This window comes from Penicillium expansum, assembly GCF_000769745.1.
Source record: "Penicillium expansum strain MD-8 chromosome Unknown contig261, whole genome shotgun sequence".
NCBI lineage: Eukaryota > Fungi > Ascomycota > Eurotiomycetes > Eurotiales > Aspergillaceae > Penicillium > Penicillium expansum.
Genome location: NW_015971315.1, coordinates 214668 through 227423, shown reverse-complemented (window position 1 = coordinate 227423; position 12756 = coordinate 214668). Strand labels below are relative to the sequence as shown.

At 47.4% G+C, this 12756-nt stretch overlaps 5 protein-coding genes across 5 annotated transcripts; 4 read left to right on the top strand and 1 right to left on the bottom strand.

The window, feature by feature from the left end:
• Window positions 1–1291: 1291 nt before the first annotated feature.
• Window positions 1292–2063, top strand: PEX2_076400 (uncharacterized protein; the record flags this gene model as incomplete). Its single annotated transcript, XM_016744910.1, has 2 exons — window positions 1292–1973; window positions 2038–2063. 2 exons carry the CDS (start codon window positions 1292–1294, stop codon window positions 2061–2063), a joined length of 708 nt encoding a protein of 235 aa, XP_016598393.1.
• A 1324-nt stretch (window positions 2064–3387) lies between these two features.
• PEX2_076390 (GNAT family N-acetyltransferase) lies at window positions 3388–3843 on the bottom strand (the record flags this gene model as incomplete). Its single annotated transcript, XM_016744909.1, has 1 exon — window positions 3388–3843. One exon carries the CDS (start codon window positions 3841–3843, stop codon window positions 3388–3390), a length of 456 nt encoding a protein of 151 aa, XP_016598392.1.
• Window positions 3844–4196: 353 nt separating this feature from the next.
• PEX2_076380 (uncharacterized protein) lies at window positions 4197–4655 on the top strand (the record flags this gene model as incomplete). Its single annotated transcript, XM_016744908.1, has 1 exon — window positions 4197–4655. One exon carries the CDS (start codon window positions 4197–4199, stop codon window positions 4653–4655), a length of 459 nt encoding a protein of 152 aa, XP_016598391.1.
• A 1719-nt stretch (window positions 4656–6374) lies between these two features.
• On the top strand, window positions 6375–7166 carry PEX2_076370 (FMN-binding split barrel-like protein; the record flags this gene model as incomplete). Its single annotated transcript, XM_016744907.1, has 1 exon — window positions 6375–7166. The coding sequence occupies one exon, from the start codon at window positions 6375–6377 to the stop codon at window positions 7164–7166; it is 792 nt and encodes a 263-aa protein (XP_016598390.1).
• A 3565-nt stretch (window positions 7167–10731) lies between these two features.
• Window positions 10732–12672, top strand: PEX2_076360 (Peptidase S10, serine carboxypeptidase; the record flags this gene model as incomplete). The annotated part of the gene is made up of 2 exons (XM_016744906.1): window positions 10732–10869; window positions 10930–12672. 2 exons carry the CDS (start codon window positions 10732–10734, stop codon window positions 12670–12672), a joined length of 1881 nt encoding a protein of 626 aa, XP_016598389.1.
• Window positions 12673–12756: the final 84 nt, after the last annotated feature.

The following is a 12756-nucleotide window of genomic DNA, read 5'->3' as shown; positions in this document are numbered from 1 at the left end:
CCCCCCCCTTTAGCCCTTTCTTCGAGCTATAGGCCTAACCCCAAAGCCCGAAGCCTACTGTGAGCTTTAGGAATAGGCCCGAACCCCAACCCTTTTGAGGGTTGAGTCGGGTCGGGTTTCAGGCTTTTGGAGCTTTGCGAAAGTCTAGTCTTCCGCACGACCTAGTACTGGGTCTGGGGCCCCAAATTGGGTTACAAACTAAGCAAATACGCTAAGTATGTGTATGGGTCGAGACCTTCGACCCATACCCTAACTCTCTCAAATAACAGGGGTGCGTTAATTGTGCAAAGTGCGCACTTAACGCACCCTTGCCCCAAGTCTCTCAAATAACAGGGGTGCGTTAATTGTGCAAAATGCGCACTTAACGCACCCTTACCCTAACTCTCTCGAACAACCGCTTAACGAAGTTTCTATCATTAAGAATGAAAATCCATTTAGAGCAAATTAACGCAGCACTCAATGGAATCTTCATTTTGACTTTCTCATACCCTCCATAAAATCGAGACCAGCTTGTCCGTTGAAGAACGCCAATATTATTTTGATAAACTTTCAAACTCCAATGAATATGTTCGTAACCCCAGGGTTAGTGCCAAGACGGCATCCGCTTTCACCTGGGCGCCTGGACAGGCACTACGATGGGTCCCGGGGTGAAGCTTGGTTTGGCGCTCGGGTCCTACGACTACACCCCTCGAACACCCGGTTCCACTTAAAGCTGATATTTGAAGTTTGAAGGTATCTAATATAGATATCTCCAGGCTTGGCGATGATGCAAATACTGGTGCTCATTACTTAAGATTAGCTTCCAGGGCTTATCTTGGCCTAAATTTGGCTGTTGGTGGCATTTGGTGGCTTGCACCCCGCCCGGCCCCCAAGCTTGGCCCATCCGCCTCATGTGATCGGCACAGGGAATCCTCACATGAGAAAAGAGAAGTAAAGTGCCTCGTATAATTGTGGTCTATTTTCATATGTATTGTTAAGGTAGGTGTGCCTGAGTATGACCATGTATAGCGAGATAGGTACGCGCGGGGGCCCTGGAGGACGTACCTACGTAACTAACGTCATTGCGGGCCAGGGCCGCCCCACGCGGGCGACCCAAGTGATCTTGGCCCCGACCTCAGGTGGTCAAGGTATTTATGCCCCAGTTACGGTCTACTACGGCCTAAGACAACGGAAATTACAAATGATACTATCTCCTGCTCTCCAGCTCCATTGTTGGAGATCCTCTGCGCTATTCATCGTCTGACAATCACGCATTGGATTGCGAGCAATATTGAGAAATCCGCCGAACTCGATGCCCAAGATGATGGACTCAGGCTTGCAATCGTACAAGAAAACAGGCAGAAACCCGTCAAATGATATCCTTGGCCCCGCCGTCTTCTTTCTGTCAGGTCAATCTGTCCTCGCCGAGTCCGCAACATCAACACCACTTTACCAATTAAACAGTGACATCAAGTCAATCTCGAACAAGGATTCGTCCGTCGCATTCGAAAGAGTTGATCAAGATGTCTCTGAGCACGAGAACCAGAACGAGGGTGTTACTGCTAGCAAATCAAGAAAGCGACATATTTTCTACCTTGCACACCCTGTGAATGCACATTACCGGACCGACATACCTGCCAAGTACTACATCACTGCCGCAGTGCCCGAAATGGTAGGGAATATTCGCTTCGAGACTTTTGAGACGCGGTTTAAAAAGATATCCTTCAAGGCGATGTTAAGTGCGAACAAAACCGCGTCGGATAAGCCATTATTCAACGAGGGCACGCAACAACTCCTGTTGTTTGATATCCAACCAAATTGGAAAGTCGGTCGGAATTGTTACAAGTGGAGCGACTCCAATGGAAGACAGGTAGCCGTTGAAGAAACAGAGGGTGAGAAGTATAAAGTATCCATCACGAGGAGCATATCACAGGAGTTGAGGGATGCACTGGTCGCTACATGGCTGTTGAGGCTGTGGCATGACACGGCCGAGAGTAAGCAAGCTAAAAGGGAATGTGAGTTAACTTGGCCTAAGTTACTATTGAATCCTGGTAACAGTCACTAGCACCTTCTCTTTTGGCTAACTTCTCTTTCCAGTCTTTGAAAGCATGGCATCACCGGAAGAGAATAAAGAATATATGCCAAGACAGTGCGTACTTATGTGAGACTAGGTAGGTATTAGCCATGTCTATTGCCTGCATTTTCAGCTCATAGGAAGTTCCTGAACTCCTCCATCTTTCTGTCTGTCCACGACGGGAACGCCTGCTTGTACAGGGTCTTGCCACAACCTCGCGCATTCAATGTCGTCAAATACTCTAATTCCTTATCATCGTCATTTATAATGCCAACATGCATGTCTAGCTTCACCAGACCAATACCTCCGCCCCAGCATAAATCTTCAGTCCGGAAGTTGAGGTTGTATATAACCAGCCTTGAGCTAAGGCCGAAGCGTGTAGGAGTCTCCCCTTCGGAGACGCTTTTTCTATGCGAGGTAAAACAAGGCGAAATTGGTTCAAATCGTCTTAGGACTATCGCGTATAGATGGCGAAGGCTGCAAGTCCATAAAATAATGTCGGTGGAAAACGGCCCTAATTGGCTATTTCGGGATTACCATCCCTAATGGTGGAGGTAGTAAGATACCAAAAAAGTGTCGCATACTAAAAGAGGGCCGCAGATACTACGTAAATGATATTGGCCATTTTTTAGTCTGATATAATTTTGAGGATTAATATAGTGAAATGCTGCGCTTCTATTCTTTCCCACCTCGGTAGGCTACAGTACCGATTCAAACACGGAGTATAAAGTAAGTTAAAGAAATGATATGGATTCTGAAGGGATTAAGCTGTCCCAAGAGTGACGACTTCATCATTAATGTGGGCCTAGACTCAGGACCAGCTAGCTACTTTTCACGATTAAGTCTTGGTATATAAAGCAAAGGTCCATCTTCTGAAGTAGGGTCTAACAATAAATAATAGAACGCTGAAAGAATCTAACTGTATGAACTACGCACAAAGTTGCGGCTAGGCAGCGAGAGAATGTCCAGCCGGCCAACAGCTCCGATAGCAGTGCCATATGATACTTAAACCAGCGCAATCGAATGCTTGCCCCTCATACTCAGAGAGTAAAGCACTGGCAGCGCTAGGACGAATGGGTAACATCAGCCGTCGATTCGGTTTTCAAACGGTCATTATATTGCGGCAAGAGACTAGACTATGAGTACAGCATAGTGAAGCATGCTCCATGGCCCCCTGTACATTCATGCAGTGGGCTCGCACTGCCCAACAGCCATCGTCAGGCTTGTTAGGACAGTGGATTAATACCCTCGCGTGATGTCTCAGTGTTCCTGCATCACCTTCTTCCCTCGGGGCCGAAGCTTTATCATATCATATCTTCTTACATGCGCTATAACTAGGATTTGAAAACCATGCCCAACCCACCAGGCGCCGCATCCTTGAACCCATTCTTGTAATACAACTTTCGCCCGGCTTCATCTGCGAACAAAGAAATGTAGGGTTTTCCATCTGACGGAGCCCCCTGGCTGATTCGCTGGAGGAGAGCCTTCAAAATCACGTCCCCAAGCCCTTTCCTTTGGTGTTCAGGGTGGACAGCTATGTCTGCGATATGGTAATACCAGCCGCCATCAGCAATCACGCGTCCCATCCCGATCGGCCGTGGGTCGCCATTTATCGCGTCGGAGGTTATATAACAACCATACCAGCTTCCCGTAGCAACGGGGGCCGCCTGGGACGGTGTTTTCACCGATAGTCCGGCGGCTGAACGAAGATGTAAATACTCGGGAACCGAAGGGTAGCCGGAGTGAAGTGTGTACCCCGAAGGGAGACACGGGTCACTATGAGAACTCATTTTGAAGCAGGAATAGGAACGCTAGGATAACAGGAAAAGCTGCCCAGGTGTCTGCACAATCTAGCTTACGTAATAATCATGTGATGCCCAATGAGCGCCCGGTATAACGATTATGTAAAAATAAGGGGGTGCTAGTTGTGGCTCAGCCCTACAAATTTAGTACGAATGTGAAAAAAGTACATGTAATGTACATATTGAGCCTGACTTGATTTTTTAAAGACCCTCGAGAATGATTTACATAAATAGCCCGTTTCTTCAGCCTGAGAATGGACTCGAAAACACACATTTTGATCGTCCTTCAACGTCTCAATCTCGTACCAGTCTAGTCTTACCCTACCACTACTATATTCGAGATGGCATGGCCATCGCGCAATAACCAAGTGGACTATTCGAGTCTACCCCAACTTCATGACGTTGGGAACGAGGACTCTACCTTCTACAAGGAGACGTCTGCTACTCAAGCACCTTTTGTTACTGCCGCAGAGCCACTATCCACTGAGTACGGCTTTTACAACCCCCGTGTGTCGCTTGGTGCAGCACTACTTCACCCTAACTCTGCCTTGCCTTCCACCATTGCTCCTTTCAATCTGGAGTATATGGACCAGGGTGCTATGCAGGGCCTCCCGGTCCAGTGGAATGGTACCATCGAAGGCCCAGCTACAAACCATCACCCTCTAGTTGAGAACACCGTTGGCGTCGAAGCCTTGTACTCTGCGTCTACTGTGCAACAACCAAGTCCGCCCAAAGATAGCGGTATTCCGACTACTCGGGGACATCGTGCTCGTGGTCGCCCAGCCAAGAAACAAGAGTAAGAAAACTACTCTCACATTGGAAACTAGCATTGACAAGATGTTTGTCAGGGATCGCTACGGCTCTTTTGAATGTCAGTGGATAGACTGTAAGCACCGCGGCGCATTCAGCTGCGAAAGTGTGTTGATGCGTCATATTAGGACCCAACATGTCAATCCGGGCTCCATTGAATGCCCTAGTTGTAAAAAGACCTTCAACCGGAAGGATAACATGAAGGAGCACCTAGGAAGGGTTCACCGGGAATATATATGAGACTCGAGCTGGACGCTTTAGGATTCGGATTACTTAGTAATGGATATGTGTGTGGTATATGATTATGTTTGGGATTAGAGGAATTGGAAGGACGTAGGTATTATATAGGATATCTATCTCGAGGGTCTAGATGTTAGCAAAATTTTGCCTTATGTGGTGGGTTCCTGGCTATTTTTTATGCTCCACGGCACCTTGGAAGGATTTAGTGGAAGGTCAATTAAGTTCTAGATCGAAGATATTGAGCCTTTCTGACCGTGCGGAGAAAAATCCGTTCTTGACAGGGAGACTACGGCTCGCTTCGGGCTTAGTACAACGCACCGCGTATCATAAACCGTCCCAGGTAGGGATACTTTTATACGTTTCGGACTTAGCATAAGGCACGTCACCTTAGAAAGAGAAATTGGAAGGCCAACTAAGTGATACATCGAAGATTTCAGCCTATTTTTGCGCTAAGCCTGAAGCGTGTAGAAGTGTCCCCCGTGGGGGACACTTCTACACGCTTCAGGCTTAGCGCAAGGTTTATTGTAAGGACTTGCATACAAGCTTAGCTACTCAAAAGCTGAGCTCTTGTAGCATGCGGAGATCAAACAGGCCCAGCTACAGTTCCAGGGGCAGATGTACAACATAGCACATACGATGGAGGATACCCTAGTTCAAATCAGTGTTCGGCTTCGTGACGCCGAGCACCGCTACCTAGAAATCTGGGGATTGAATGATTGGGAAGACACCCCGGCATTCGGTTCACCGTCCAAGAATATATCCTCCATGGAGCTTGAGAAAAGTCCCTGATACGAAATCCCAGCCTAATTACATGTTTTTCTAGTTAAATAGCGCCTTAATTAATCGGGTTTACTGTAGTATTTCAGCTTCTCATCTCTCAACCACGTATGTAAATGTAAATCTGCTACTGAAAACATACATATGCTTACGGCGTAGATGTAGTCGAGATCTGTAAGGGGAATTATACCCCCCTTCCCAGCCTGATTTTGACCAACACTCAGTCAAGTTTCGCCGGTTGAAAGAATCAGCTGTACCAAATCACCAATCACCACGATGTATGTATGGATTGTTACACCGCACCAAATGTGCGGAATGTAACAATGAGAGCGACGAGAGCGGAAATAGGTCGTTCTTTCCGGTATCTCGAATACCACAGGGAATGAAGGGCGACATTGGCTATGACTATTCGGTGTCTTCACTTTGTCTGTGTTCCTTGATCCGGGATACAAATACATGGAAGATATCCTATGTCCTCCACTCTCTTTTCATGATCACTTCAGAACATTCTCTCCTGTTCTTCCGTGTTTCTCTTCTACCAGTTATTCTTCCTGATCATTTTACGTTTCCCAAAGATATAAAATGGCAGAGACTTGTGAGGGTTACGAACCCAACTTGAAAGATCACCATGGTAACCAATTGTCATTCTACGCTTATAATGCAAGCCCTGTTAACCTATAACTCATTTTTACATGGTAGATGACTGGGACGACCCCGGTAAAGCTGGTGAAGCTAAGAAGGTCATCAACACTGCCCATATCTTACATTTTACCTTCCCCGAACTGCTCGACAAAGGTGGCTTTCCGACTGTAATCAACTTGATTGGGGGAATGATGCCGGACCCGAAAAATCCCAATCATGATGTCGTGTATGCTCATGGTTACGTCCCAAAAGAGGTTTTGGTGCTTTTTAGCAACCCAGAGGATCACCCAAAGGTCACAGTTACAGCCAGCAAGGTGTACAGTTATTACTGTGGCTATACACCTTTCAGTCACGGCATCACCTTTAGGTCTGCTGTGATTAACGGACATGCATCTCTGCTCCCCTACAACGAGCATATTTCCTCGTGCAAGGAGGAGGTCAAAGACGACGAGATCATTAAGGAGAATGAGAAGTTATGGGCGCTGTTCAACATAGTCACGGGAATGTTTGGTAGTGAGGACAGATGGAATGATACTCGGCGTCCTTTCAAGGATGAAGAAGTCAAGCGTGTTCCAGTTCTCCGAGTTGAAATTGACAAGAGTACATCTCGCCTGCATGAGCGCTTGGGCGTCTTGGGCTACGAACCTGACTGGGAAACAAGCGACGGAAGAAAGTATTGGGAAGGTGCGATTCCGATTTGGGAGACCTATGGAGATCCTATCAAAGGGAAGACCGACCGAGCCTTTCCAGATTACCTGAACAAGGTTTTCACTCACAGAAGGGAATCCAATGAGCAGGTTGCGGTGGAGGAAGCAACGAGACCTTTTGTACCTAAAAAGTAGGGTTATGGACTACCACGGAAGCTGTCTAAGCGATTTGATGTGGGCTCACCCTGGCCGTTGTGAAGTCTCTATGAACTTAATTCGAGTTGCAAGTTATTTCTCAGAGGCATATTCTTGTGAATTTTAGCAAATTAGGCCCTTTAAACTTCAGATACTGTAGTCTACGTCTAGCTAATACTTTATACTCTCTCGCGGGCAGTAGTCTAAGACCTTAGTAGTTAACAGAACCAGTCAGCTCATGCCACATCAAAATTGAGAGCTGCGACTTGGTCTACAACCATCAGAGAAGAATTGCGGATAATCCGGCGGGTTGTGCCGCGAGCTTATGTAGAGGTAACCGAGTAATGGAAATGACGCCGCCGTCACTACAGTACACAGCTGCATGCCAGACTTTGTTCCATTGGGTGGCTGAATTCTATGCAGGGACTTAGTACTACGAAGTAAAAGTACCATCCTAGCCAACGGGCGAGTGTTTCTTTCTTATTCCTATTTCCATCTCTGTCTCCGCTCTCTCATAAGGCCTGTCTCCTCCCCTCCCCCCTTGGATTGTCGACTTGTTGCCAGCAACTACAGAATTAGGGCCTGACAGGTCCTTGGTATATTCTGTATAATAGATGATATCCTTCTCTTAGAAGGAATGGAAAGTAGAAGTATGTACACAGTCCGATAGATTCAATGCTCTGGCTGAATGGTCACTTTCCTAATAGCTCAATCAAGGTTTCACTCTCTTCGAAACAGATATTGAAAAAATAGATATATTATTCCAGACAGCCCCTAGTACATACGCCAGGAGAGGCGAAATGGCACTCCCTTGCGGAAAATGAATCTTGTACAAGGCCATTGGAATGTCCTTACAAACTTCCGGCCCGTCTGACAACCCGTCTGATGGCCCCTTCTGTGGTACGTATTGTGCCTCTAATCCGGTCATAACAAGCATAACAGGGTGTCATGCGGCTTTGGTATGGAGAGAATTTATATGGGGACGGTTTCTGCTTTTCTTCGAATATGCCCCCTTGCCTGTCATTCTTCTTTATTTTATTTTATTTTATTTTATTGTTTTTGCAAGTTAAGACATCGTTCAGGAAAATAATAGCATTTCCGTGATCAGTGCACGTTCGCGTCCATAGCAATACTTACGCGTCCCATTGTCTCTGGGACTCACGTCAGTTATGACAGAGGAGATTTGGGCCATACAAACAGCGAAAAGGACCACGGTGCCGATATTAATATCTTCCGATTCGGACGTATCAAATACCCACATGCCACGGACTTGATTCCATTGGTAGCCGGGAGTATCTTGGGCTTCAACATCATTGGGTTGATTAAGACCTTGGTGCGGCTTCATGAATCGCGGAATATGTCCAATTCGCTGACGATTTACGTCCGCAGTTACCTCAAGATAGACGTCTCCCGTAATTACCTTGTACTGGACCAAATTTCCACTGACTGGGGCTCGCCAAGTTTTCTCGCATAACTGTGACGCCAGTGGGATACGGCTGCCTGATCGGGAGTAGCATCCGGGCTTATGGGAGTCTGCTTGTCCTTCCTGAATATTGGGCATTGATCAAAAACAAAGTAGAACACCGACAGCATCCAGAGTGCTTCATCCCTTCTAGACGTGGTAGTGGGCACCCATTTCACATAGCGATCACAGAAATCCAGGAAGGACGTCACAGTCTCCTAAACATCTTTACCCTCGTATCCTCCGGCTTCGAGAAGGTCTTTTTGGCCTAACCAAATCCTTTTTCAATGCCGCGAGCAAAGTCGCCTACCAATCCGTTTTTCTCGATCAGCGTTTTGAGCTCACCCACAATTTTTGAATATTCTTCGTCGGGCATTGTGGCGGCAGAGTAGAAGACCTTTCTGATGCGAAGGGTATGATTTCTAACGATAAGAGAAAGTTGGCTAAAGACTAGATCACGTTTGTTAAACGTATGGAAAGAATATTTGAACTTCAAAGCGATACGGAGGATAGTTTGAGGAGTCGATATTGTGTGCTCAATGCTATCCTTGAACAGGAATTGGCCAGGTGTAGGCAAGTCTATCATGAGTTCTTAGAAATTGCGTCAGACACAAGCATCGAGACGACAAAGGTGATTCCACATTTCCTCCATGATTGTCGCGACGTTCTCCATCTCTTCTCCACTCCAACACTACCGTTACTTGTATGACTTCGACTCAGGGTATGGAATTTTGACAGGATGATGGTACGCTGAGGTTAGATGCAGATCTGGGTAAAAATCTCGCATTCGGGTATGCATGCATTCGAGCGAAAAAACACCAAAGGTATGGATGATCTTTTCGCTCCGTACCACTTGTACATACTCCATTTCGTGTATAGAAATGGCGCTCTTGTCCTAATCAAGTAAGGAGACCCTAGAATACCGCGTCTACGCCTAGATGGTTGTTAGCTCAGTCCTAAAAGTACTGGCGGGTAAACCGGCGGATTTTTCCGTCCGAACTCATCTGGGGCACTGGCAGAAGGACTAAAATGACTCAAATGATATCAAATCACGTTGCTCAGACATATTTCCTTCCGAGTGACGATCATACTTCTGTGCAAAGTTTCAACGATCAGTTTCGGTGACGGTAGTTGCGTAGACTATTTGGTTATGTAAAATGTCACGGTTTTATAGGTGGCAAGGACCTGGCGAGCTGCGCTCCCCAAATTTTACAGTAACGGAAGGAACCTAGATCCAGATTGAGAATGTCACGGCATCCGAACATCTCCATCGGTACAACTTCATTGATGGTGCGATGGGCCATGTCGCCCAAGAATACCAGCGCACCTACATATTGGGGTTAGCCACTGGATGGATTGCGTCTGAGTATGACTCCAGTCCACTCTCGTTGAAATAATTAGGATATGTGGCAGAGCTGAGTCGATGCATGCGGACTATGATCCCACTTTCTGAGGTGGTATTATCATAGACAGTGAGGATGATTATGATGTTTCTGAACTCTTCTCTCTGCCCACATTATCCGTTCCAGGTCTGCTCACTTCTGGCACCTGGACCTGGTCTTTTCCGCTTATTCCCTGAAGTGTTTCTGGCGGCCAGACCCTTGTCGAGATGAAGCTCCACAAAATAATAGCATTATACAGGTAAAGCCAAATGCAGTCCATATGCTGTACAACAGTCCTTAGCTAAATTCCTCGCCTAACATTCCCTCTGAGTTCCCCTGTTTTGCTTCTGGTAACAAGACAGAACATGGTTAGTAGTACAGCGACACAGTATTGTGACGTGTAAATTCAGTGTGCTTGTAGGCCATAGATAATAACCCTCTGGTACAGTGTTTTCTACTTGGTGGAGGACGTCTCAGGCACTCCGCTGCAAACAAAAAAATGAGAAGAGAATGTTGTCCTGGCCAGGAATGAGCATAGTTGTGGTTTCTCCCATTGGCAATGATTATGATGTAACGAAGACACTTTTATGTAAATACTCAAATAATCCTTCCTTGTTTCACTCTTACACAGCACATAAAATCTCTTCCCTTTCATGCCAGTTAACCAGAATACCTGCTTGATTCCATCCTCACTGCATGCCGACCTCGTGAAAACTTCGCAATGATCATACCTACAATTATCGGTGCGGTGCTCTTTTCTGGGCAGGCTTTCGCTCAGTACCCTCCCCCTCCGGAGGGGTTAAAGTGGATTGATTCCAAAGTTCTTCTTGGTGTCACGCTCAGTTACAAGAAGGTGCCGGTAAGAAGACACCCTAGTTTACCGAACTATATCGAACTAGGCTAAGGTATGAATGGCTAGGGTAACTTCTGTGACTCGGCGTCAGAATCATACGCCGGTTATGTCAATTTTCCACCGAATACGATGAAGGACGCAATCCAAGACTTCCCCGTAAGCCTATTCTTCTGGTACTTCAAATCCCAGTCGGACCCGGCGACGTCCCCGTTGTCGATATGGCTCCAAGGTGGGCCCGGGGGATCGTCGATGTTCGGGGCGTTTACAGAAAATGGTCCCTGCCCTGTAAAAAATGACTCCCAATCCACGTACCGCAATGAGTACGCTTGGACGAAGCATTCGAACATGCTCTATATTGACCAACCGGTCCAGACTGGCTTCAGCTACGATATCGCAACCAACGGAACCTTGGACCTGCTGAGTGGGGATGTCATTCCAGATTCTGACACTCAAGGTCCCTTCAACCAGACCGGAACGTTTAGCAGCCAAACGCTGACGTCCACGGCCAACACCACTGCTAACGCCGCGCGGCATCTCTGGAACTTTGCCCAAGTCTGGCTTCAAGATTTCGATGTCTACAAGGACCAATCCGAGAACGATCGAGTCAGCATTTGGACAGAGTCCTACGGCGGGCGCTACGGTCCCGGCTTCGCGGCGTACTTCCATCAGCAAAATGAAAAGATCACTGCCCCTGACACCTTCACTCCGATAAACCTGGACACCTTGGGCGTTATCAACGGATGCATTGACCTTCGCAAACAAGAAACAGCTGATCCGGATTACGCCTACAACCGAAACACCTTTGGAGTGACTGCGATTGACAGGACACAATGGGCTGATGCAATCGAGGACTACGAGAAGCCATCCGGGTGTCAAGACCAGATCGACAACTGTCTTCATCTGGCCGCAAAGCACGATCCCCATATGTACGGCAATGTCACACTGGTCAACAACGCATGCTTCGACACAAGCACAAATTGCCAGGCAGAAGTCGAAGCGGCATACATCTTCACCAGTAACCGAGGCTTCTACGACATCGGCCACTGCAGCCTGGACCCATTCCCCGCCAACTACTTCATCGGCTACTTGGCCGAGGCCGAGGCCCAACAGGCACTAGGAGTCCCCGTAAACTTCACCCTGATCTCTAACACAGTTGGGAGGGCATTCAACCTCACCGGTGACTACGCGCGTCGAGACTCCCTAGGTTACCTCGGGGACATTGCCTATCTCCTCGAGCACAATGTCCAAGTAGCATTGGTGTACGGAGATCGAGACTTCGCCTGTAACTGGGTGGGAGGGGAAAGGGTCAGTCTTGACGTACAATATGAGTCATCCACCGCATTCCAAGCAGCTGGGTACGCGAATATCAGCAATGCCGATGGCTCAGACGTCTGGGGCCAGGTGCGCCAGCAGGGGAATTTCTCCTTCAGCCGTATCTACCAGTCTGGTCATATGGTCCCCTCGTATCAACCGGAAGCTGCTTTGGAGATCTTCCGGCGTGTGATGAATGGCAAGGATGTGGAGACGGGCGAGGTCGAGATCACACCCAGCTACTCAACTAATGGCACCTCGGCATCCACGCACACAGATAGGCTACCACCAGCCCCCTCCCCAACATGCTACCTCTGGGCGCTGAAGGGAACATGCGCGAAGAATCAAATCGACGCTGTCGGGGATGGAAAAGCCAAGATCAAGAACTATATCATCACAGAGCCGGAGCAACCGAGTGATGCTTGTCCGTATACACCTACCTCTGATGATTCTATAAATCCTGCATTATCAGGTATTCACTGGCATCAGGGCTTGTAGAAAACAGATCATGCATTGTTCGACGGTCAATATGCAACACTGGTTTTGTTGCCTTGGGTAACCAGTAGTTACTCGCTGAACTTT